At 35.7% G+C, this 23,455-nt stretch overlaps 1 protein-coding gene across 4 annotated transcripts in view; it reads left to right on the top strand.

Moving 5' to 3' along the window:
- grm4 (glutamate receptor, metabotropic 4) overlaps positions 1-23,455 on the top strand; it is a 259,154-nt gene that overhangs the window by 223,648 nt on the left and 12,051 nt on the right. For all 4 annotated transcript variants that reach the window (XM_055212575.2, XM_055212574.2, XM_055212577.2 and 1 more), the window contains exons 8-10: positions 3,757-3,893; positions 3,995-4,930; positions 20,912-21,161. In XM_055212575.2, coding sequence (XP_055068550.2) covers positions 3,757-3,893; positions 3,995-4,930; positions 20,912-21,161 — 1,323 coding nt within the window. The remainder of the gene's footprint in view (positions 1-3,756; positions 3,894-3,994; positions 4,931-20,911; positions 21,162-23,455) is intronic.

Below are 23,455 nucleotides of genomic sequence, written 5' to 3'. Positions count from 1 at the left end.
ACCCTAGGCTTGCGCTACGCTGGTCGACGTCACGCGGCCGTTGATTACACACATCGGGTGCTGACGTGGAGATGAGCTTTTTCTTTGGGTGAGCCTTAGGAGCTGGACACACCAAAACCTTTAAACACGGCTGAAAACGCCTTGAGGACGCCAAATGCCAGCTGTTTTTCAGCCGAGCGCTTGGTAGGTGTGATGCTTCAGCTGTGAGCCGGTTGGTTGCTGTGGTAATGTCCCGCCCCTCCTCCACTGTAATTGGACGGCCGTGTGAAAACTGACATTGACGAGCGGAACTTCTCACTCAAAGTTGAATATGGTTTTCAGCGCGGAGCTGCTTGCTTATTGGAAAAACGAGCGTGTCGCAACGCATCGCTTTCATTATGCATAGGCTTATGGTAATTGTCAAAATAGTTTTTCCAACTTGTCATCCTGGCATAATGTACAGTTAAAATTAAATAAAATGAAAAATACACTGCTGTGGACGTTGTTTACTTCATTAATGTGCTTTACTGTGTTAATGGAATAAGGATGCAAGTAGGATTCGGTATTCGGTTTCGGCCGAATCTTAAACGGTGGATTCGGGATTCGGCCGCACCTAATAAATCTGGATTCGGTGCATCCCTACTTTCTAGTCAATTTGGTACATGGATGGTATCATTCTGACTCCCATCCTTTTGGAGATCGGCTGAATGGATTCCAAAATGTTTAACTCTAGGGGAGCTGGAAATTGAGCATACTTTTTAAAAAAAGTGGTGTGTCCCATTTAAGCACTGCATAATTGCATTTTATATCTTCAACAGAAAAATTAGTCACACCTTCATTTATAGTTTTATTCATGTAGAACATACAGAACCAGTAATTATTGAACGTATCTAAACCTGGCATTAGTTTTATTGCACTCTATAGGAAGGAAGGACCTCATTGTAATGTTAAAAGTGAGCGTGTGTCTTTTCGCCGAATTTGATGGCTGGAGAAGGATCTCTGGGCTGAGCGGTAAGCTCCTCTCTGGAGTTGGAGGTCTACCTGTGTTCCCTCGTGATCCCATTGTTTGAAATGCAGCAGAATGTCTCATCAAATAAACTTCAGAAGAAAACTCCAAAGCCTTTGATGCAGTGGAGTACACTCACGGCTCTAATAAGGATATATGTCTGGGGACAGTTCACTGTGGCATTGGTATGGCTTTATGATGAATGATAAACACAATGCATAACAATAATCTCTGTTGACATAATTTGGCTGTGTATTTGTAATAATAATAATTATTATTATTTATTTATAATTTATTTATTTATTATTATTAAAGGGACACTCCACTTTTTTGGAAAATCCTCATTTTCCAGCTCCTCCACACTAAAAAAAAAATGATTCATTGGATTAACTCAATAAAATTGTGGGCAGGATTTCCATCCAATATGAATGTGAACCCCTAACTCATAAAACTGTAAACTGCTTTACACAATAAAAATATATTGAGTTAGTCCAAATTATTTTAAAGTAAATGGCAATACTCAATTAGTTGCCTCAACTCAATTTAGTGTAGTCTGAATAACTCGATTTAGCGTAGTTTGAATAACTCAATGTAGTGTAGTCTCAATAACTCAATTCTGTTATTTTATATAAAAAGTTTTTATATCATACTAATTAGCATAAGCACATGTTAGCATGCTAATAATAATAACATATGATACTTTGGATGAGCATGTCAGAAGAGACTGATCTCCAAACAGGCATTAACACAGTGCTCATTGAGAGAAATATATCACATCCACAACCTAACCACAAGCGCCACTCTTCTGCACGATGTTAACCAAACAATTTGAAAAAAATATAACACAAACGCTTCTAAATCAACAAGATAAATGGACATTAAACACTATTAAGTCTTTCTCTTTACCTAAAAATGCATAAAATATCACTTATTTAAAAAATGACTCTCCAAAAGCAGGGAAAATCTTTTTCCAGAACCCAGACTCAAACTAATTGTGTTAACGCAATTAAAAAGAAATCAATAAGTTATAGTACATATTTATTTTGTGTTAGACTAATTAAATATATATACTTATTGCTCTTAATGAGGTATTTTTAATTTATTGAACACAATTTTAATGTGTCATCTCTAAGAAGGGCTTGAATCATTTTTTTGAGTGCATTCAGCCGATCTCTGGGTCTGACGCTAGCTCTTTTAGCATAGCTTAGCACAATCCATAGAATCTGATTAGTCTATTAGCATCACGTTAAAACAAATAACCAAAGAGTTTTGATATTTTTCTTATTTAAAACCTGACTCTTCTGTAGTTAAATTTTGTACTAAGACCGACTGAAAATTAAAAGTTGCGATTTTCTAGGCAGATATAACAGTAAGAAGCAAATGTTTAACTCTAGGGGAGCTGGAAAATGAGCATATTTTCAAAAAAAGTGGAGTGTCCCTTTAATATTGTCATTTATTATTATTATTATTATTAATTCTTAAATTATCTTAATTTGGGGACTAACACATATAAATTGATAAATGACAACCAGTAATACTGAATTTTCTTTGCTAATGGTTCCAGTACCAGTATTTATATATATATATTACTTTATGCACATAATCCTTTACATCTCTTTGCACATTATATAGTGTGTCGCTCAAGCCTGGCTGTAAAAACATAATTCCTTAATCCAGAGCTGTTGACTCATCATAGTTTGAAATAATCCTCTTTCAGCTTCCAAAACAGCACAAAGAAACACGGATATTCATCAACCCACCATTGCCAATAAAATAAGCTTTGGAATTTTTGGGAGGATTGCATCTTGGAACAGGAGTAGAAGAAAAACGATTTCTTGTGCTATTGTTAAGTAGACTTGGCTATGTCGGGTCTGGGGAATTTAGTTGGACATGGTCAGGTGCTTAGAATTCAGATAGCTTAGCCAAACCTTTAAAGCTTGAGACAGCAGGGTTCCCACAGAATAAGGCAACTAATCTGAAATGCATCATGGGGTGCCACAACATTGTTATCCTGTCCGGTGCCTCTGCATCCCTCCATAAGCTATTGCTCACACAAAATAGAAATTGCACTCAATGTAGGTTAGATATCAGAAATGGGAAAATAAATATGGCCATGCCTTCTATTCTAAGCAGTGATATTTTCAATTTCGGATATAAATCATGGTGTTTTTATGTCCTCCGGATACAACGCTTATTGCTATACTACAAATAAGTGGTATTAAAAAGCTTATTGCTATTCAGTATAGTATAGATAACAGATTAAATAACCCCAAAGAAATATATTTAATCAAACCAAATTTATGAGCATCCACTGTGTATTAAATTCAGTTTGCACACTTAGTGCAGCAATATATTGTTTTCCTGCTCTCCATCAATGAGGTTTGTTTACAGATTTTGCATACTGACCCGAATGTGCCCACACATTGGAAATTATTTATTATGTGTAAGGTTTGCAGTGTCGGTACCAAAAAGGTCTGAAGTACCTTGAGAGCGCTTTCCATTAGTATTCCCATACATACTATTGGCCGATGCTTGGCTGGTGAGTGCCGCTCGAACTGCATGACCTGGATGCTGCCTTATTGATTTATGGGCAAACAGTTCAAAAGACACTATTTTTTGAGCAAATCACCTGAGCTGTAAATGTCATGTGACTGATACCCCTTTAAACACAAGGAAGGGTTCTAGAAACAAAGCATTCACTGGTTATAATATCCTATAATGAATAATTTCATTTTAGATCTCTTTAATCTGATTTCTGCTTGCATCCACAGGCATAGCCGGCAATCCAGTGCATTTCAATGAGAACGGAGATGCCCCGGGCCGCTACGACATCTACCAGTACCAGATAAAGAACAAAACAGCTGAATATAAAATCATTGGCCAATGGACTGACCAACTTTACCTAAACGTACGTATTCCTTAAAAAGTATGAATCTGAAGTTTTAAATGGCTGCTTATGGATAGTAGAAAACGTATAGTGGACTAAATAGTGTTTATTTTGGTTTTCAGACGCAAACAATGCAGTGGCCTGGTGGAGAAAAACAGGTGCCGCTGTCCATATGCAGTCAGCCTTGCCTACCAGGGTGGCGCAAAAAAATAGTCAAGGGCATCTTTTGCTGCTGGCACTGCGAACGTTGCGATGGTTACCAGTATCAAGCCGACCTCTACACTTGCAAGATGTGCCGCTATAATTTGAGGCCTAACCTGAATCACACAAGCTGTCAGCCTATTCCCATCGTAAAGCTGGAGTGGAGCTCTCCGTGGGCCATCATACCCGTCCTGATCGCCATTCTGGGCATCATAGCCACTCTTTTTGTGGTGGTCACCTTTATCCGCTACAACGACACACCGATCGTCAAAGCGTCGGGACGGGAACTCAGCTATGTCTTGCTCACAGGGATCTTTCTTTGTTACGCCACCACGTTCCTGATGATCTCAACCCCGGATGTGGGGATTTGTTCACTGCGGCGAATTTTCCTAGGGCTCGGGATGAGCATCAGCTACGCGGCGTTGCTTACCAAAACCAACCGGATTTATCGCATTTTCGAGCAGGGGAAAATGACCATCAGCGCTCCGCGATTCATCAGTCCGGCCTCACAGTTGGTTATCACCTTTAGCCTAATCTCAGTTCAGCTCTTGGGTGTGTGCATCTGGTTCGCAGTAGATCCATCCCAAGCGATAATCGACTACGAGGACCAGCGCACGGCGGATCCCGAGATGGCACGCGGGGTACTAAAATGTGACATATCGGACTTGTCGCTCATCTGCCTTCTCGGATACAGCATGCTACTGATGGTCACCTGCACGGTGTACGCCATAAAGACGCGAGGGGTGCCCGAGACCTTCAACGAGGCCAAGCCCATCGGCTTCACCATGTACACCACATGCATCATTTGGCTTGCTTTCATCCCTATTTTCTTCGGAACGTCGCAGTCGACAGAAAAGGTAAGAGACGGATGTCAGATGTTGTAAAGTAATGGCGCCGTTTACGGCTTCCCGCAAAACGTGTCGTTCAGGGCGGCCCATTTTCAGCCAGCAACAGAGCAGCAGGAAACAAATCGACAATGTTCATTTGGATTTCAGATCAAACAGAGCGGTAAAACAGTTTATTTCAAAGAGAAATTGAGAATCATGATGTCTGGTGCGGCGCTGAGAAGAATTCACGTGGTTTCCCTAGAATATTGGAAAGGACGTGTACGATTGGGGAAAACAAAAGCTCTCTCTTTTGCCCATCCAGCAGTGTGCTCTGAAAGATAAAAGAGACTTTGAAAATAGAAAAGAGATTGAGCGTTAGCTTTTTGTAGATGATGTAATCAATTGACAAGCTCAGACTCCGAACACCAAACTCATAAAAAGCTTCGCTTTTAGGTACCGCGGCTAAATTATGTATGCACCCACCTTTTTGTTGACTGTAGCGCTCATTTCAAGGAGAAGACTTGGGACCCTCTGTTTCTGAGGATTGAGATAAGGGCTTTCTCAATTTGAGTTTTATTTAATTAGCAAGGCCTTGAAAGCGCAATTTCAGCAATTTGAGTATTGTTATACTTGTTGGTGGGAAGTCATTATTGCTTTAAAGTCAGTTTCCCGCTGTGCTTTTTTAACCGGCGTTTGAAAGACTCATTCAGATGACTTGGGTAATTGCATGTTGCGCTAAACTACGTTCTGCCCACACCAATCACAAAGAAACAAATAACTATATTCTGGTCGGAGGAATCATATCAAACGGTTTTCTTTTCTTTAATGCATAGGCGCTTTTTCCTAGACACCTGTTTTTTTATTTGCTCCACACAGACGCATCTGTTTATTGTTCTCTGTGGATCTGAAGTGCTTTTAGCACAGTACGGCTGTCAATTAAACGTGTTTGTTTAGCGCAATTAATTATGAAACTATCCGCGCTAATCAGCGCTAACAATGTTTTGACTACTAGGGCTTCTTTTCATCTATTGTCAATAATGTGCGTTGACCTTTATTTGGAGGCTTTTAATCAACAAAAACTATGCAATTTGTTTAATGAATTAACAGTATCATTACAGTAACATTTTGAAACAATTGACAGACCTGGTTGTTTAGTTTTGTGCTGAAAATAAAGCGTGAATCATACTACAAATTCCCACCAGTGCGTGCACGACAATCGGCGCTTTTAGAAGGAAATTAACATATCAAAACAAGGGCATCTCACGATCATCCGGGCTGGTGAGCACAACGAACTTGGCGAATCTGAGCCGACATGTCTTTTTAGAGCAATTAAATGCATCGCTTCCTCCCGGCCTGTGATTTACCTTATCTTTCTACCTCGCGCCCGTCACACAGACACCTCATCAGCATGCGGGTCCCATCAGTTGTTTGTCATCTTATGTCAAAGTGAATAACGAACGTCTTTGGAGGCTTTTTGGATTATTTGAATGTGGGCAGCTGGTCCTGTCCCCGCAGAGTTTGATCTGCCTGTCAGATGATTAAACGGGAGGTCGTCTTATTGTGGTTTAACCAACGGGGTTTTAAATGAGCTGTTCTGGCAGGTTGGTCTCAATGTGGTCTAAAGAAATCAGTGCGTATCCCTATAGCATCTTACAAAGATCTGAATGGGGTTTTGATTGCTGGGTAAACTTGAATGAAACAGCAGAATTGACCACATTGATGGATTTTGTCTTTCTTTGTGTAGTAAACAATGTCAAATAGGGCTTGATTTTTTTGGGACTGTGTATTCTAATATATCCACATCAAACGCATAACTATTGGTCCTAATACGTGCCATTATGGTACAGATATGTACCTTTGAAGTACCACTATGTACCTCTAAGGCACCAATGTGTACCTTTGATGTAGCAGTATGCACCTTTTAGGTACAAAAGTGTACTTTTTGAAAAGGTATCACCCCGGTGACAACTTTTGTACCTTCTTGTACCTTTTATTTTGGGAGTGTACTGTATGTAATTTATTTTCACTATGTTGTTTTTCAATGCATTTACATTACTTTTACGCAATAGCCAGATGCATTAATGCAAAGTGACTTACAAGGTATACATTTCATCAAAAGGTGTGTTCCCTGGGATTGATTGAAAAACAACAGCGCAGCATCAATGTCATCATTTTTGAATGAGAAATTCAAAAATATTTTTAAAAACTTGTTTTAAAAGCATGCATCAGGTTTATTTTAATGCACATAGCGTATTAATGTTGATTTTATGCTATAAAAAATTACATTTGCACCATTCATCTAAGACTAAATGGAACTGAAAATGTCAAAAGGTGTAACCGCCAATTGCGCCAAAGAATGAGAAATATTAAATATTTTATCCACCTAAGCATAATCATCAATATATATATATATATATATATATATATATATATATATATATATATAAAATTTACAAAACAGAGCTTTTTTCAGCATATGTCAGGACAAATAAAAAAACACATTAAAATTTATATTTATAAATAACTAATAAAATTATATTTTAATAAATATACATTATGTATTATATATAAAATTGTATTAGTTATTTCTAAATCTAAATTCTAATGCATTTTTTTTTTTAATATTTGTCCTGACATATGCTGAAAAAATCTCTGTTTTCTAAATAATCTTTGACAAATGGTGTAAAAATATACATGTATGTAAAAAAAATCATGTTACACTAAACTAGATGACTACAATTTATTCCACATTTTTTATGAATATATTTTTATTTACAAAAATATTAGTTACACCAACTGACACAGAACGGTTACACCACACTGACATTTTTGCAATTATCCCCCAATTATTGTTTCAAATTATTTTATTCTATAAAAATTACATTTGAGACTGAATGGACCTGAAAATGTTAAATGGTGTAACCACCAATTGCACCAAAGAATGGGAAATATTAAATATTTTATCCACCTTGATGGTGAGCATAATCATATATGTATGTAACATGATGTTTTTACATACATGTACAATTTTACATCATTTGTATCATTTGTTACATCATTTATATATATATATATATATATATATATATAGGCATTTGAGAGGATATATATATACACATACATACATACATACATACATATATATATATATATATATATATATATATATATATATATATATATATATATATATATATATATATATATATATATATATATATATATATATATATATATAATAATGTAACAAATGATACAAATGATGTATAATTGTAGTGTATGTAAAAAAATTATATTTTATGATTATTTTTTATTCCACATTTTTTATAAATATATTTACATTTTTATTTCAAAAATACTAGTTACATCAATTAACACTGGTTAAACATCATTGACATATTTGCTATTATCCCCCAAATATTTTTTCAAAATAGAATAAAACCAGAAATTTTAGACTTGGTCCTCAAAAAAGAGAATGTATACAAGTAATCTGCAAATTTATTTTGAAATTTTAACCCTTTTACATTTAATTGAACCATACGGACACAAAATAATTAATGTCACATCACTGACCCATGTTTGATTCCCTGGACACATCCAAACTGGTTAAACTTTAAAGTCAATTTGCATAAACATAAAATACATATGCCATACTGTTATTTTGACACGTGCCTACAGAACAGAACAATTTCAAACCATCACCCCTTCAGTTTTTGTTTGCGCAATATTTGACGTTTGGTCTATGATTTGTGTAATGTAAGGAAGGAGATATTTGCAAACAAACCTACAAACGCTTCCCTGTAATGCTGGACATTATGGAAAACCCATTCTGAATATGCTGCTTTGAAGGAAGCCTGATAATATCTCAGCCCCCTGGCTCGCAGCTTACACGGACGGCTATTTGTATGCTTTACCGCCCTCCGAAACTGGAAGCTATCATTACGGCACCATCATGTCGTTAGGGTTCACATGCAAGCTTTCCCTTCTTTGTGTTGTTGACAGAGTAATCGCTGCCCCTCTCTAAAAGAGTGCAACATCTCTTATATACATACAGGTGTGTGCCTGTGATGTGACAGGTGCGCCAGTGGGCGGTTCCAACCTCTTAAATGTCGTCATCTTTGAAAATCACGTTGTTGAACTTCAGCCCCGCTGTTGCTTAAATGAGTACCTTGGTAGCAGTGGTGTATAAGATTTTTTTCCTTATTTGAAAGCAGTTGGTATGCTTTATATTCTTGCAAACCAGGAGCATTACCAACTACAGTATTTTAGGGAGAAGTAATAAGTAGCGACGCTACTGACTTAACTACATGTTTCTGTGGCTTGATGGTAGATTACTAGCAAAAAATATGCCAAGAAATATAAACTGTAGGCTGTTGGACTGGAAAGCTTTTTGGACTGGACGGCTTTTAAGATGGAGTGAAATTGTTTGAGGCATTTACGCACAAACCAAATTCTTAAGGGCTGCTTTGAGACCCTGAAACTAAATGTCACTTGGAGACTGATAAAAAGTAGGGAGTTGGAGTTTCTCTTGTATCTATTTGTGACAACACAAATAGCATCAATAGCGATATTGATATTCCTCTCAAATGCCTAGGAAATTGTCTGCAGTACAGTCAGTTAAACATTTTACTAAACAGTTTGTCTCTTTAGTCTGGATTTTCATGCCGTTGCATCTCATTCATTTCACAAAGACATTGAAAAAAGCACTGTATCATTGTGTAAGATTAAATCTTATTCACAAAACTCAGCACTTGTGTTCGGTATATTTGCCTGGTGCAATAAACATCGCTTTTCCTGTCAATGGAAAGCATGTAAGGTTATTGTTTAAATTTTGGCATTTACATTTTTGGCAATATCAAAGTCTGATTACATGGATGATCCTACGGTATACTGTAGTTGTTTCTGCCCATTAAAGTTGGACAGGGAAAAGATTTTTACCATTGGGATAAAAGCACACATCCATAAAGTAACCCAAGACTGCAGTCCCATAATGTCATGTAGAATTCATTACAATATAGTGGGATGACCTGGATGCATAAAATCTTTCACCGTCAATTAAGTCCCGGTTTTATGTGGCGGATAACAATTTGTATTCCATCAAACGCTGCTCCAGATAAGATACTGTAAAAATGAAACACATGGCCATCATTTTTATACAAAGTGTACAGTATTTAACAGGGACATTTCATGGTGTGCAAATTATAATAAATGATCCGAAATGTGCATAGCCAGTAGCTCATTTGAATGGCAAACATTCTTTCTGAGTGCTGCTTTCTGAAGATCTGCTAATAACATAAGACCTACTTTTTAAAACAACGTCTGCATGATGTTAACATAAGACCTACTTTTACCCCTAGGAAAGAAAAAGGATGAGCTTTGAAGGTCTCGTCTTCCCTGCGTTTTTGAAGCTATGTTTCGTGTGTAAAAACGCAGTATTTTTCAGGCAATTTACTTATCTGTATAGTCCTGTTTTCACTTGGCAGTGAACTTTATTTTTTTATGCTTTAACAGCAACATTACACACTAACCAAAGTTTGAAAAATGGGATCAAGAAAAACGGGAACTTTAATATCTCAGTTGTTTAGGAAGCTAGTAAAGAAAATAAATTAAGAGCAATTTGAGACTTTTCTGTAAGTTTCTAGTAATAGGGATAGGTATCGTGATCAATTTGGCAATTCGATTTGACTCTTATTAAAATAATTTTGATTCAATTCGATATCGATTAGTTATCATTAATTCATTAAAAATTTTATTTTGCAGACATGGAATCTTTATTTATATGACACACATCATGCTACATCACTGAAATACACATTTATATTAACAAAAGTTCAGCACAATTGTTTCAATAATTTTTACTTTTACTTTGAGTAAAAAACATTGTAATAACTAAGAAATCATAAATGTTACCCTGGATCACAAAATCAGTTATAAGTCACACGCAGGGGCGGAGTGGGACCAAAAAATCTACCGGGAAATTTCGTATACCACCGGCCCTCCACTGAAAAAAATGATTCATTGAATTTAATCAATTTTTTTAAGGTAAGTGGTTGCAGTCAATTTATTAAAGCTACATGTAAACAAAATAGATTAGTAAAGTAAAATAAAATATAAAATTTTTGTTTGAATGTAGCTTGAGTGGATTGATTGCAACCACTTGCCTTTAAGAAATTGATTAAATTCAATGAATCATTTTTTTCAGTGTCCGTGGTAAAAAAATGTCTCGTAGCCTATTTGTAGTAAAACTAGGGTAATACAAATCGTAATCAATTTGCTCAACAAAAAAAAAAAACATTTTCATAATAATAAAATCATTAAATCATGGCTAATTTTCCTAAATGAGTAACTATACAAAATTATACCTGTTTGAAAGATGGAGTTGCGCACCTGTCAATCAGCTATTACATAGCAGAGCGAGACCAGAGATGAATGTGCTCATAAATGGGAGTAATATGGAATAATTTGTGCATCTTTGAATAACTGTAAGAATATTTCCTTTAAATATAATTTTTGTCATATAAAGTTTTGAGAGATAGCCTAATAATGTTTTTTTCTACGGTTATTGCTTATTTATTTTAACGTGTTTGGCGCATTACCTTAGAGATTATTTCAGTAATATTGCTTTTTTCCCGCTAATAATAATACAATTTACATGCCAATCCTGCTTCCTTGTCTTTTTATTCATTTCATTATGCTGTAATGTTAATTTATATGTGGATTTTTAATGGCATATGAGACGTTCATTGCCGTTATATTATCTCGTCTAATATTCAAATCATATCCGAAATAATGTGTGCATCTTGAATACAGATTCAAGTTTTGAGAAATAATAATGTTGTGAGGATATTTATATATTTCAGTTGAATACTCTCGTCTATTAATATGGAAATCTAATAGAAATCTAATAATATAAAATGTGATACTGCAAAGTTACCCTTCTAAATTTTATTTATTATATATAGCCATATGGAGATAAACCTTTGCAAATGTGCTGATTTTATCCATTCAAGTACTGACCACAAGGCTAGAGATTTTAAACATCCTTAATCCACACTTTCTATCAAATAGTCTCCGCTTGATGGATCAATCCGACCGCGTATGTACTGAAATAAACAGGCATTCGGCGACGCGGCTTTTCACATCAAAGGCCGACAGGCTATGCAATTTGGAGAGGGGCCGTTCAATAATCCCCCTATATTTAAAAAAATCCTAAACATGGTTGGACCTGCCGAACAGGTTGAGCACTTTTATAGCCTACTGTGTTAAGCAAAGAGGCTGCACAGCTTGACCAGAGGAAAGCGGCCGCACATCAGGCTGCCAGATGGGGTTGCTATATAACTTGCAATGTATCAGACCGGCCCTCGCAGCCTCAAAACACTACCGGCCCACCGGGAAATGTCCCGACTCTCCCGATGGCCACTCCGCTACTGGTCACACGGGTATATTTGTAGCAATAATCAACAATACATTTTATGGGTCAAAATTATAGATTTTTAATGCTCTTTAATGCAGTCCAAAAATTTTCTTTTTTAACTCTTTCCCCGCCATTGACGAGTTAACTCGTCAATTTTAAGTAAACTCTTCCATGGCAATGACAAGTATTTCTGGCTTTCCGCAATACCGCATTTACCCACCAGGTGGCGCTCTCCCGTAACATATGCAACCCGGAAATAACGCCTTGTGTGAAAGAGTAAGAACTCTGTGTATGTTTTGAGGATCACTCTGAATTTGATCTCTATCAAAAGTCCTTCACAAAAATTTAATTATCTCTTACGAATTATTATTATTATTTTTTTTGAAAGCAGAGGGCCTGGCTGGCAACTTTTTTAACACTTAACTCAACACGTGGCGGTTTTTTTCAACGGAGTTTCAAAGGACTATAAACGATCTCAAACGAGGCATAAGGGTCTTATCTAGCGAAACGATTGTCATTTTTGACAAGAAAAAAAAATGCACTTTTAAACCACAACTTTTCGTCTAGGTCCGGTTCAGCGCGACCTAACGTAAATGCATAGTGACGTAGGGAGGTCACCTGTTACATATATAAAACGCACATTTCGGACCATTGTAAACAATAAACTGACACAAAGACATTAATTAGTATCATTCCACATACAACAACGTCGGAACGGTCCTCTTTCTCCTCACTTGTAAACACTGGGACGGAGTTTCGCGTTCGTCCTCTGTGACCTCTTGACGTCATGACGTATTGCGTGAGGTCACGCTGATGCTTTCAGGACCGGATCTAGACGAGAAATTGTGGTTTAAAAGTGTATATTTATTTTTATTGTCAAAAATGATAATCGTTTCGCTAGATAAGACCCTAATGCCTCATTTGGGATCGTTTATAGTCCTTTGAAACTCCGTTGAAAAAAACTGTAACGTGTTAAGTTAAGTGTTAATTGTTGGTGTCCATTAAAGTCCATTAAAATGAGAAAAATCCTGCAATGTTTTCCTCAAAAAACATAATTTCTTCTGGACTGAACAAAGAAAGACATCAACATTTTGGATGACATGGTGGTGAGTAAATTATCTGGATTTTTCTTTTAAGAAAATGGAATATTCCTTTAAGATTTCAGATTATGTATTAATCCCAATTTAAAAAAAAATAACCTTATGACACAAACTGAACAATACACATTACCGAAAAAAAAATATATACATTGTAAATGTGCAACAGTGAAGTCCATTAACATAACGCATTCAAAATAGGCCCATGAAGCCTTTATCTGGACATAAAATCTTGACCTCATTATTATTGTAATTGCATTTAAACATAAAATACCACACATCAAACTTTAATTTTGTGGCAGTGGCTTCAATTGACCTTCTGCCAGGATCCTCAAAAGATTCCAACGTCTTTGTGATGAGAGTACAGATAATATTCTAATAAATTTAAGATCGATTAAAATCTGAAAATCAGTATTTCCCCTAGCCCTAGTAATCTCATGTCTCCAAAAAGGATTTTAAAAGAAATCTCAACCAGGTCTTACAATAAACTTTTCTCAGCAAATGTCTTAAAATGATCTGTGTTCATATTCCAAACATCTTGAATGAAGAACATCTCAAGTTTTCTATCAATGAAACACAAGAAGTACTCCTTGCAGCTATGAAAGAACAACCTAAGCACAACAAGTGAAAAAAAACTGAAGGTGAAAAAGGGAAAAACAAAACATTCCTGCGGGAACTGTTGTATTATTAAAGTTGATGCAGTGTTTTCGTGTTTCATCAAACCATGCATTTCTATGTAGGAGTGCAATAACACCCTCCTTTTTTAACTTGTAGTTCCAATTCCAGGGCAGAAAGTAGAACGCTCCATACTGTATGTGTTGAGACAACAGAGAAACTCTCAGAGGATCTTGATGCACTGTCTAGTTCTTGTCTCAGTGTTTTTCCCAAGCCTCATTAGATTGCAGGTGTGGTGTTGATACATACAGAGCCCGAGGCAGAGGCACTGATGAGATACACATGAATTGTGTGTCCTGTGCATCATTAAATCCTCATTTGTGACTGTAATTGCAACATCAGGTTGGACAAGATTAGTACGACTTTGCGACACATATACTAAAGCTGATAATTTGTGTCCGGTTTAATCAGTGCGTTTCCATCCCTTTTTTTTTGTGGAGATTGGTTTAGACCGCTGCTATGGATTTTCTGGTTATATTTGTAAGCGTAGTCATCGCTCTGTTGACCAGGGGCCATATTTAACTTTTAGGTTTTGTCTAAGCTATAGCCTAGGGGTTTATTTCATGCTACATAAGTTCAACATAAGTTCAAATCTGTCTTCTTCACACAACTTCTCTCCTTCTCCGGTGGTTTGTGCTTGCCCATGCAAAACTTGATGCGAGAATGGTAGTGTGGCTGGTTGCCAGGGTGTTGCTAAGGTGTTGTAATTGGTTGCTGTGGTGCACTACTAGATTGTAACTTTTGGCCCGAGGGGTTTGTTGAAATTTTGCTTAGTATGAGCAGTAGTAATAGGAGGTGTTCTAGTGCTGCGACGCTCGCATGCTTGTGTGCTTGCATGCTGTGTGATCAGCATTTGTGCCTTGCAGCTGAAAACGCATGAACGGTCAGCATATGGTCAAAATGCCCTTTTTTTGGGAGGATTTAACGTAAACAGTTGGTGTGTGGACGTGGAGGACAAGAATATGTTTTGTGTCAAAATTTTTGATGTGCACATTCGCTGTGCGTTGTACATGCAGCCTTATATTCTTCCTGCTGGTTATATTATGCAATTAATATTAATCAAACGACATTGACAGGACTACTTACGCTGTTCAATTATTTATTTGACCTTTGTTACTGACTGTTCACTTCAAAAGTTGTGTAAATATTTACTTAATTGAGAAAGTAATGTACATGCCATTAATTTAATTTGTGTTAATATTTACGTATACTATTACTTTACTTTGGCAGAGACTTGCTTTCTAAAATTGACTGCATTTAAAATGTACATACACTCACCTAAAGGATTATTAGGAAGACCATACTAATACTGTGTTTGACCCCCTTTCGCCTTCAGAATTGCCTTAATTCTACGTGGCATTGATTCAACAAGGTGCTGAAAGCATTCTTTAGAAATGTTGGCAAATATTAATAGGATAGCATCTTGCAGTTGATGGAGATTTGTGGGATGCACATCCAGGGCACGAACATCCCACATCCCAAAGATGCTCTATTGGGTTGAGATCTGGTGACTGTGGGGGCCATTTTAGTACAGCAAACTCGTTGTCATGTTCCAGAAACCAATTTGAAATTATTTGAGCTTTGTGACATGGCGCAGTATCCTGCTGGAAGTAGCCATCATGGTGGTCATAAAGGGACAGACATGGTCAGAAACAATGCTCAGGTAGGCCGTGGCATCTAAACGATGCCCAATTGTCACTAAGGGGCCTAAAGTGTGCCAAGAAAACATCCCCCACACTATTATACCATTGCATTAATGAGAAATTGAACAGGTGTTCCTAATAATCCTTTAGGTGAGTGTATGTGGGTCAGTGACAAAAACTATTTGGTAAGATGAGAAATTTTAAAATCTTTTTAAAAAACTTGTTTTAAAGGCATACATCAGGTCAATTTCAAATCAAATAGTGTATTTATGTTAATTTTATGCAATAAAATATTACATTTGCACCATTTTTATGAAAATTAAGACTGAATGGACCTGAACATGTGAAATGGTGTAACCGCCAATTGCCCCAAAGAATGAGAAATATTAAATATTGTCTTTACCTTGATGGCATGTAAGCATAATAATAAAAAATATAAATAAATAAATAAATTAAATATAATATTATTAGTTATTTCTAAATGTCGTTTTAATGCTTTTTGTGATATTTGTCCTGACATATGCTGAAAACAGCTCTGTTTTCTAAATAATCTTTGAGAAATGATGTAAAAATATATGTAGAAAATCACATTACACTAAACTAGATGATTATATTTTATTCCACATTTTTATGAATATATTTATATTTTAATAAAAAAAATCTAGTAACACCAATTGATACAGACTGGTTACACCACATTGACATTTTTGCAATTATCCCCCAAATATTCTTTCAAAATTAAATGAAACTAGAAATTTTAGACAGTCCTCAAAAAAGAGAATATATGCAAGTAACCAGCAAATTTATTTTGAAATTTTAACCCCTTTACATTTAATTGAACCATACGGACACAAAATAAGTAACGTCATGTCATTGACCCATATATGATCATCATTTCAATATTCAAAATCATTTACAGCAATAAAAAAACTATAATGTCAGAAAATAAGTACAAAAAAGGTACAAACCTTTGAGGGATGTACCCTCAAAAGTTCATTTTTGTACCCATATGGGTATACAATACTATACATTACATTGAAATGCTGTACCTTTTTGAGTACAATATTATACCCTAAGGACCTATTGTGTACCTTAAGGCAGTGCATTCCTTCGCGGCCCCCCCCAAAAATTTATGACAAAAACCGTTCTAATATTTAACATTTTTATTAAACAAAACATATTAAGTTATACAAAATAGTGCTGTTGGTTAGTAGCCTTATTTTTTTAGGTTTAAGAATTCATGATAAATTAATGTATTTTATAAAATGCCATAAAATTGGGGCCCCCCTGGCACCATCTCGCGGCCCCCCTGGGGGCCCCGGACCTCAGTTTGAGAACCACTGCCTTAAGGAACAGTTTTATTACTGGGGTACATTAACTATACCTAAATGTACACAAAAATTCTTTAAGCTACAGTACTCAAAAAGATTACTGTGACATCAGGTGACCTGGAAATGCCAATAAGCTGTTTCCATTGCAATTTTGCTAAATACACCTCTTCCAAATTTCCTAAAAAAAAAAAAATTTCATGCGAGCTTAAAAACTTTTTTGCAAGATATGTCTTTGCGAAATTGATGTGTTTTCATTGGCCGTATTTTCATTTCCTAATGTCAATGTGCACAATTTAAAGGGTAATGGAAACGCAGCTAGAGTTAAAAAAGTGGTCCCTAGCTGTCACTAGGGCAGTACCCTATAAAAAATATACCGTTGCACCTAAAGAGGCCATGTTTGTACCTAACAAGTACATATTGGCACAAAAGAGTGCATAGTTGTACAGAAAAATATATATTTTGGTACCACATGTATACATATCTCTACCTAAATGGTACATATTAGAAACTTTTTAAAGGGAACAGCCCCAGTGATAGCTTGGGGCCATTTTTGACCATTTGGAAATTAATTAGTTATTGACCTTTGTAAAAATTTGCCATCGTATCTCAATACAAGTCATCTGGATGGCCAGTGCTGGGTGTTGCCCATCTGCGTCTTCTTCCAGAAGGTCCCCAGCACAGAGGATGTGGTGCAAACCCTTCCTCTGTGCCTGCGCTGAGGCCGCTTCCTAGCGGATCCCTCTGGATGGAGATCACAGCAGTGAGTCACATTTAATCACAGCACACAGTGGAACCATGGCAGAGGTCACGTCTGCCTGAGCCAAAACACACAGCAGCATTCTCAAGCCACAGCGGGGGGTTCACTCACTGCTACCAAGTGGCCGGAGCCATTAGTGCTGGAGTATGTGTGTCTGCAAAAACACAACATAAACAGTGTCGCCCAAAGTAGTTGGTTAAAAATAGATGTGAAAACCTTCACATTATTAAACAGCAATGCCTCAGACACTTTGGGCGCGATGAGTCACGGGGTTATGGTTCAGTTCTGTGTGGAGATTTGACATATTGACTGTGTCAGTAGGATCAGGACTATATTAAGTCATCAAGCACTCATTAAATGAAGGTCCCAGGTCAGTAAACAAGTCTTGTAAAATGATGAAGACAGTCATGACCCTGTTATCAGTTAAAGAAGTCCTCAAAAAATGAGTTGTATCTTTGTTTTGCTCTTCCCATATTATTTTATATTGTTTTGTGTTATATGTTATGTTGTTATGTATTATGTTTTTCTGTTGTTTGGTGTTATATTATTTTTATGTAGTTTTGTGTTATATAGTTTTTTATGTTATGTTGTTTTGTGTCATATTATTTGTATGTAGGTTTTGAGTTATCCTATTTTTATGTTGTTATATGTAACACTTTATGTCATTTCGTGTTATGTTATTTTAGGTAGTTTTGTGTAACATGTTATTTGTTTTGTGTCCTAGTTATGTAACAGTGTTTTGTTTTATACTATTTTTATGTTGTTTTGTGTTACACTTCATGTCGTTTTCTGTTATGTTATTTTAGGTTGTTTCGTGTTACGTTATTTGTTTTGTGTTACGTTAATTATATGTTGTTTGGTGTTAGATGTTATTTGTTTTGTGTCATATTATTTGTATGTAGGTTTTGAGTTATCCTATTTTTATGTTGTTATGTTACACTTTATGTCGTTTTGTGTTATGTTATTTTAGGTTGTTTTGTGTTACATGTTATTTGTTTTGTGTTGTAGTTCTGTAACAGTGTTTTGTTTTATACTATTTTTATGTTGTTTTGTGTTACACTTTATGTAGTTTCGTGTTATGTGATTTTAGGTTATTTTGTGTTATGTTATTTGTTTTGTGTTACGCTATTTATATTTGGTTTCGTGTTAGATGTTATTTGTTTTGTGTTATGTTGTTTTGTGTTCTAGATCTGTAACAGTGTTTTGTTTTTATAATATTTTTATGTTGTTTTGTGTTACACTTTATGTCGTTTCATGTTATGTTATTTTAGGTTATTTTGTTTTACCTTATTTGTTTTGTGTTAACTTAGTTATTTATATGTTGTTTGGTGTTAGATGTTATTTGTTTTGTGTTATGGGCTTTTGTGTTCTAGTTATGTAACATTGATTTGTTTTATACTATTTTTATGTTGTTTTGTGTTACACTTCATGTCATTTTCTGTTATGTTATTTAAGGTTGTTTTGTGTTACGTTATTTATATGTTGTTAGATGTTATTTGTTTTGTGTTATGTTTTGTTTTATACTGTTTTTATGTTGTTTTGTGTTACACTTTATGTAGTTTCGTGTTATGTGATTTTAGGTTATTTTGTGTTATGTTATTTGTTTTGTGTTACGTTATTTATATTTTGTTTCGTGTTTGATGTTATTTGTTTTGTGTTTTAGTTATGTAACAGTGTTTTGTTTTATACTATTTTTATGTTGTTTAGTTTTACACTTCATGTCATTTTCTGTTATGTTATTTTAGGTTGTTTTGTGTTACATTATCTGTTTTGTGTTACGTTAATTATATATTGTTTGGTGTTAGATGTTATTTGTTTTGTGTAATGTTGTTTTGTGTTCTAGTTATGTAACAGTGTTTTGTTTTATACTATTTTAATGTTGTTTAGTGTTACACTTCATGTCATTTTCTGTTATGTTATTTTAGGTTGTTTTGTGTTACGTAATTTATATGTTGTTTGGTGTTAGATGTTATTTGTTTTGTGTTATGTTGTTTTGTGTTCTAGTTATGTAACATGTTTTGTTTTATACTGTTTTTATGTTGTTTTGTGTTACACTTTATGTCGTTTCATGTTATGTTATTTTAGGTTATTTTGTTTTACCTTATTTGTTTTGTGTTAACTTGGTTATTTATATGTTGTTTGGTGTTAGATGTTAGTTTTTGTGCTATGTTGTTTTGTGTTCTAGTTGTGTAATAGTGTTTTGTTTTATACTACTTTTATGTTGTTTAGGGTTACACTTCATGTCGTTTTCTGTTATGTTATTTTAGGTTGTTTTTTGTTATGTTATTTGTTTTGTGTTACATTATTTATATGTTGTTTGGTGTTAGATGCTATTTATTTTGTGTTATGTTGTTTTGTGTTCTAGATCTGTAACAGTGTTTTGTTTTTATACTATTTTTATGTTGTTTTGTGTTACACTTTATGTCGTTTCATGTTATGTTATTTTAGGTTATTTTGTTTTACCTTATTTGTTTTGTGTTAACTTAGTTATTTATATGTTGTTTGGTGTTATATGTTATTTGTTTTGTGTTATGTTGTTTTGTGTTCTAGTTATGTAACAGTGTTTGGTTTTATACTATTTTTATGTTGTTTTGTGTTACACTTCATGTCATTTTCTGTTATTATGCTGCTAATTTCTGATTAGGAAGTGATAAAAAAAAATGATAGGCTACCTTAAGTAATGCTTTTAACAGTCTGTGTGTTTTATATCACTAGTGCAGTGTTCGTTCTCAGAGCATATAAGCCATGTCTGCGTAAAAGTTTATTTTGAACTTGTCGCGTGTCCATATTGCACCAAAATGCGAAACTGCACTCCCTTTGCTCCGCAGCAAAACACACACAATGCCTGGAGTTAATAGGATGAAAAATATGTTCAGCCCCCTCCAAACAAAGCTTTGAATATTTGGTGTTGATTCGAAGCTCATAAACTGGTATTCGGACACCACCTAATGTTGTTTTTTGTTGAGCATGTTACGTTACTGTATGCTGTTTTAGGTTGTATGTTATATGTAACATGTTATTTTATCATGATATTAAAATCCATAATAACAGAATTTCATATTTTTTTCATACTCTATTTTGTTGTCTTCTGCAGATGTACATACAGACAACTACACTGACCATCTCGGTGAGTCTAAGCGCATCGGTGTCTCTGGGGATGCTCTATATGCCGAAGGTGTACGTGGTGCTTTTCCACCCGGAGCAGAACGTGGCCAAGCGCAGCACTCGCAGCCTGAAGGCTGTGGTCACTGCTGCCACCATGTCCAACAAGTTCAACCCCAAAGCAAGCCTGCGACCCAACGGAGAAGCCAAATCTGAGCTGTGCGAGAGCCTGGAATCTCAGGGTAAGATGGGTTGTGGGTAAATGCTTGATTGCCATTGACACAGATGTTAAAACTTGTTATTGTTATCCTGTAAGGAATGTTTGGGCTTCACTGCAGTCTAGATACAGACCCATCTGTAGTTCCTTTTTTATGTGAAAAACATTCACACAGTTTATACTTGTCTGTAATAGGAGGGGCGTTAATTTAAGATGGCATATTTAAGGGATAAAATGTAACTGTCTTCAAAGTCAGATCCATTTATAAGAACAAAGTCTAAATGCAGAATTTAAATGCAGACACTTCAGATGGCTGTTTGTTTTAATGTTAGATACGGTGAAGATGTTTAATCGGCTCATATGTGACCGTCATAACAGGATAATCTCTAAACCTTACCTTAAGAAAGGTTATGTGTGTTGTCCTGATGCTTTAAAGGGATGAATAGGAAGGGAGCGCTCCTTACAGAAACACTCCTCTCCAGGTAATTTAAATATCTATAAAACACAGGAGCTGACAAACATGCTTTAGAAAAGAACAACAGAAAAGAAATCCAGCTGCCTCAGCAGAAATAACTTGCATTGTAAAGCACAAATGCACCCCTGAGACATAAAGAGAAAGGCTGCGTCTCAGTTCTCATAATTATACTATGTACTAAGAGCGTGATTTACTAAGATGCAGAATAAAGGAAACTAATTGGCTTGAGCAATTGAGCAAATTTGTGTGCGCACGTCTTTTTTAAGCATATTGCGGGTGATTTACTAAGAATGATTGCAAAAGAAGATACCTGAATAGGTGAGACCAAACTGATCTATAATACCAGGAACACAAAGGGAAGTTAATTTCTCTGGAGCCTCAGGAAAATGATGCTGATGGCACCAAAAATACTGTATGCGAACAGTCTCAGACCAAATTTTTTGGTGCCTTAACTTTTAAAAACTTCATTCACACAGAACGTTGATCCTGGAAATGTCTCATAAAACTGTCGGTGTGCCTTCTTTGTGAACCCAAAAACGTCCCATAATTGAGTCTGGGATTGTTCCCTTAAAGGGGACCAGCATTGGGTAAAAAAAAAACGAGCCCAGCAGCTGGGTTGAAATGAACACAGAAAATGTTTGACCTATCAATGGGTTAAAACAGCCCAGCATTTTGGGTTAAAACAACCCAGCATTGGTTAAATTATAAACCAGCGGGCTGGGTTCTTCCCTTTTTGACCCAACGCTGGGTTGAAAATAACTCATAACATTTACAAAACAGTAAATTCTTCATTTGTAGTTAATGGTTTGCTTGTCATTATGGCATCAACCAGCAAAGGTTAACAATTTAACCAACCAAACCCTGATTCCTTGACTTGGACAGACTTCTTCCTAAAGCGATACTCCAGCCAAATATTAAAATTACCTCATGATGTACTCACCCTCAAGCAATCGGAGATACATATGTCAATCATCTTTCAGACGAACACATTTTGAGTTATTTTAGTAAATGTCCTTGCTATTCCAAGCTTATAACGGTAAAAAACAGGGATCATGGAACATGATATGGTGCAAACAACAAAAAATGTGATGTCCACGTATATGAACACACCAGGTCTTAGGAGGTTAAATATATAGACATACACTATATCAACAGAAGGAACAGACCATCTCCTTCAAAAAAATTCATCTTATTTTTATTTGTTCTTTTTTATCACTTTTTTTCTTCAATTTCTTGAAAAAAATACCTAATTTTGAGCAAAAAGCTGAGATAATGGCATTTTTGTTAAAGATCCACTGTGTAGGATCTACTCCCATCTAGCGGTGAAAGTCTATATGACAACCAACTGAATATTACTTTCTAGCCCCCCCCCCCATTCGGAACGCGTTTTAACTCGTACGGTGGCCCGGCCGTGTCATGCCAAGGTTAACATGGCTTCCAGTAGCTACAAAGCAAAAGCAATGAAAAAAAATGAACAATTTGCAATGTCCTTTGCCTGTGATCCGTCAAAGCCAAAGATTTATGTTAAACATGGAAAAAGTCTGATTGTCATGATATGTCCGCTTAAAATCACATACAAAAAGCAACCATAAACGTAGCTTAGACACTGCTTTTTCATCGACGCGAGGAAAAATATCACAGGGGCTGTAAAACTTGGTATTAAGATGTGTTTTCGTCGATCAATCACAAGTGGACGAGAGAGACACATTACGTTTACACTTGGTGTTTAAATCCGTCTCTTTTTGTCCATTTTCGACCGCTTCTCTCCAGATTACTGAAGAGATGGTCTGTGGAGTCCCTCTCCTGTCATTTAAACATGAGCAGGAGTAAGGACGGGTTTAAAT

The sequence above is a fragment of the Misgurnus anguillicaudatus genome, chromosome 8 (assembly GCF_027580225.2).
Source record: "Misgurnus anguillicaudatus chromosome 8, ASM2758022v2, whole genome shotgun sequence".
Taxonomy (NCBI): Eukaryota; Metazoa; Chordata; class Actinopteri; order Cypriniformes; family Cobitidae; genus Misgurnus; species Misgurnus anguillicaudatus.
The sequence above is the reverse complement of the archived record's forward strand: the minus strand, read 5'-3'. Positions and strand labels throughout refer to the sequence as shown.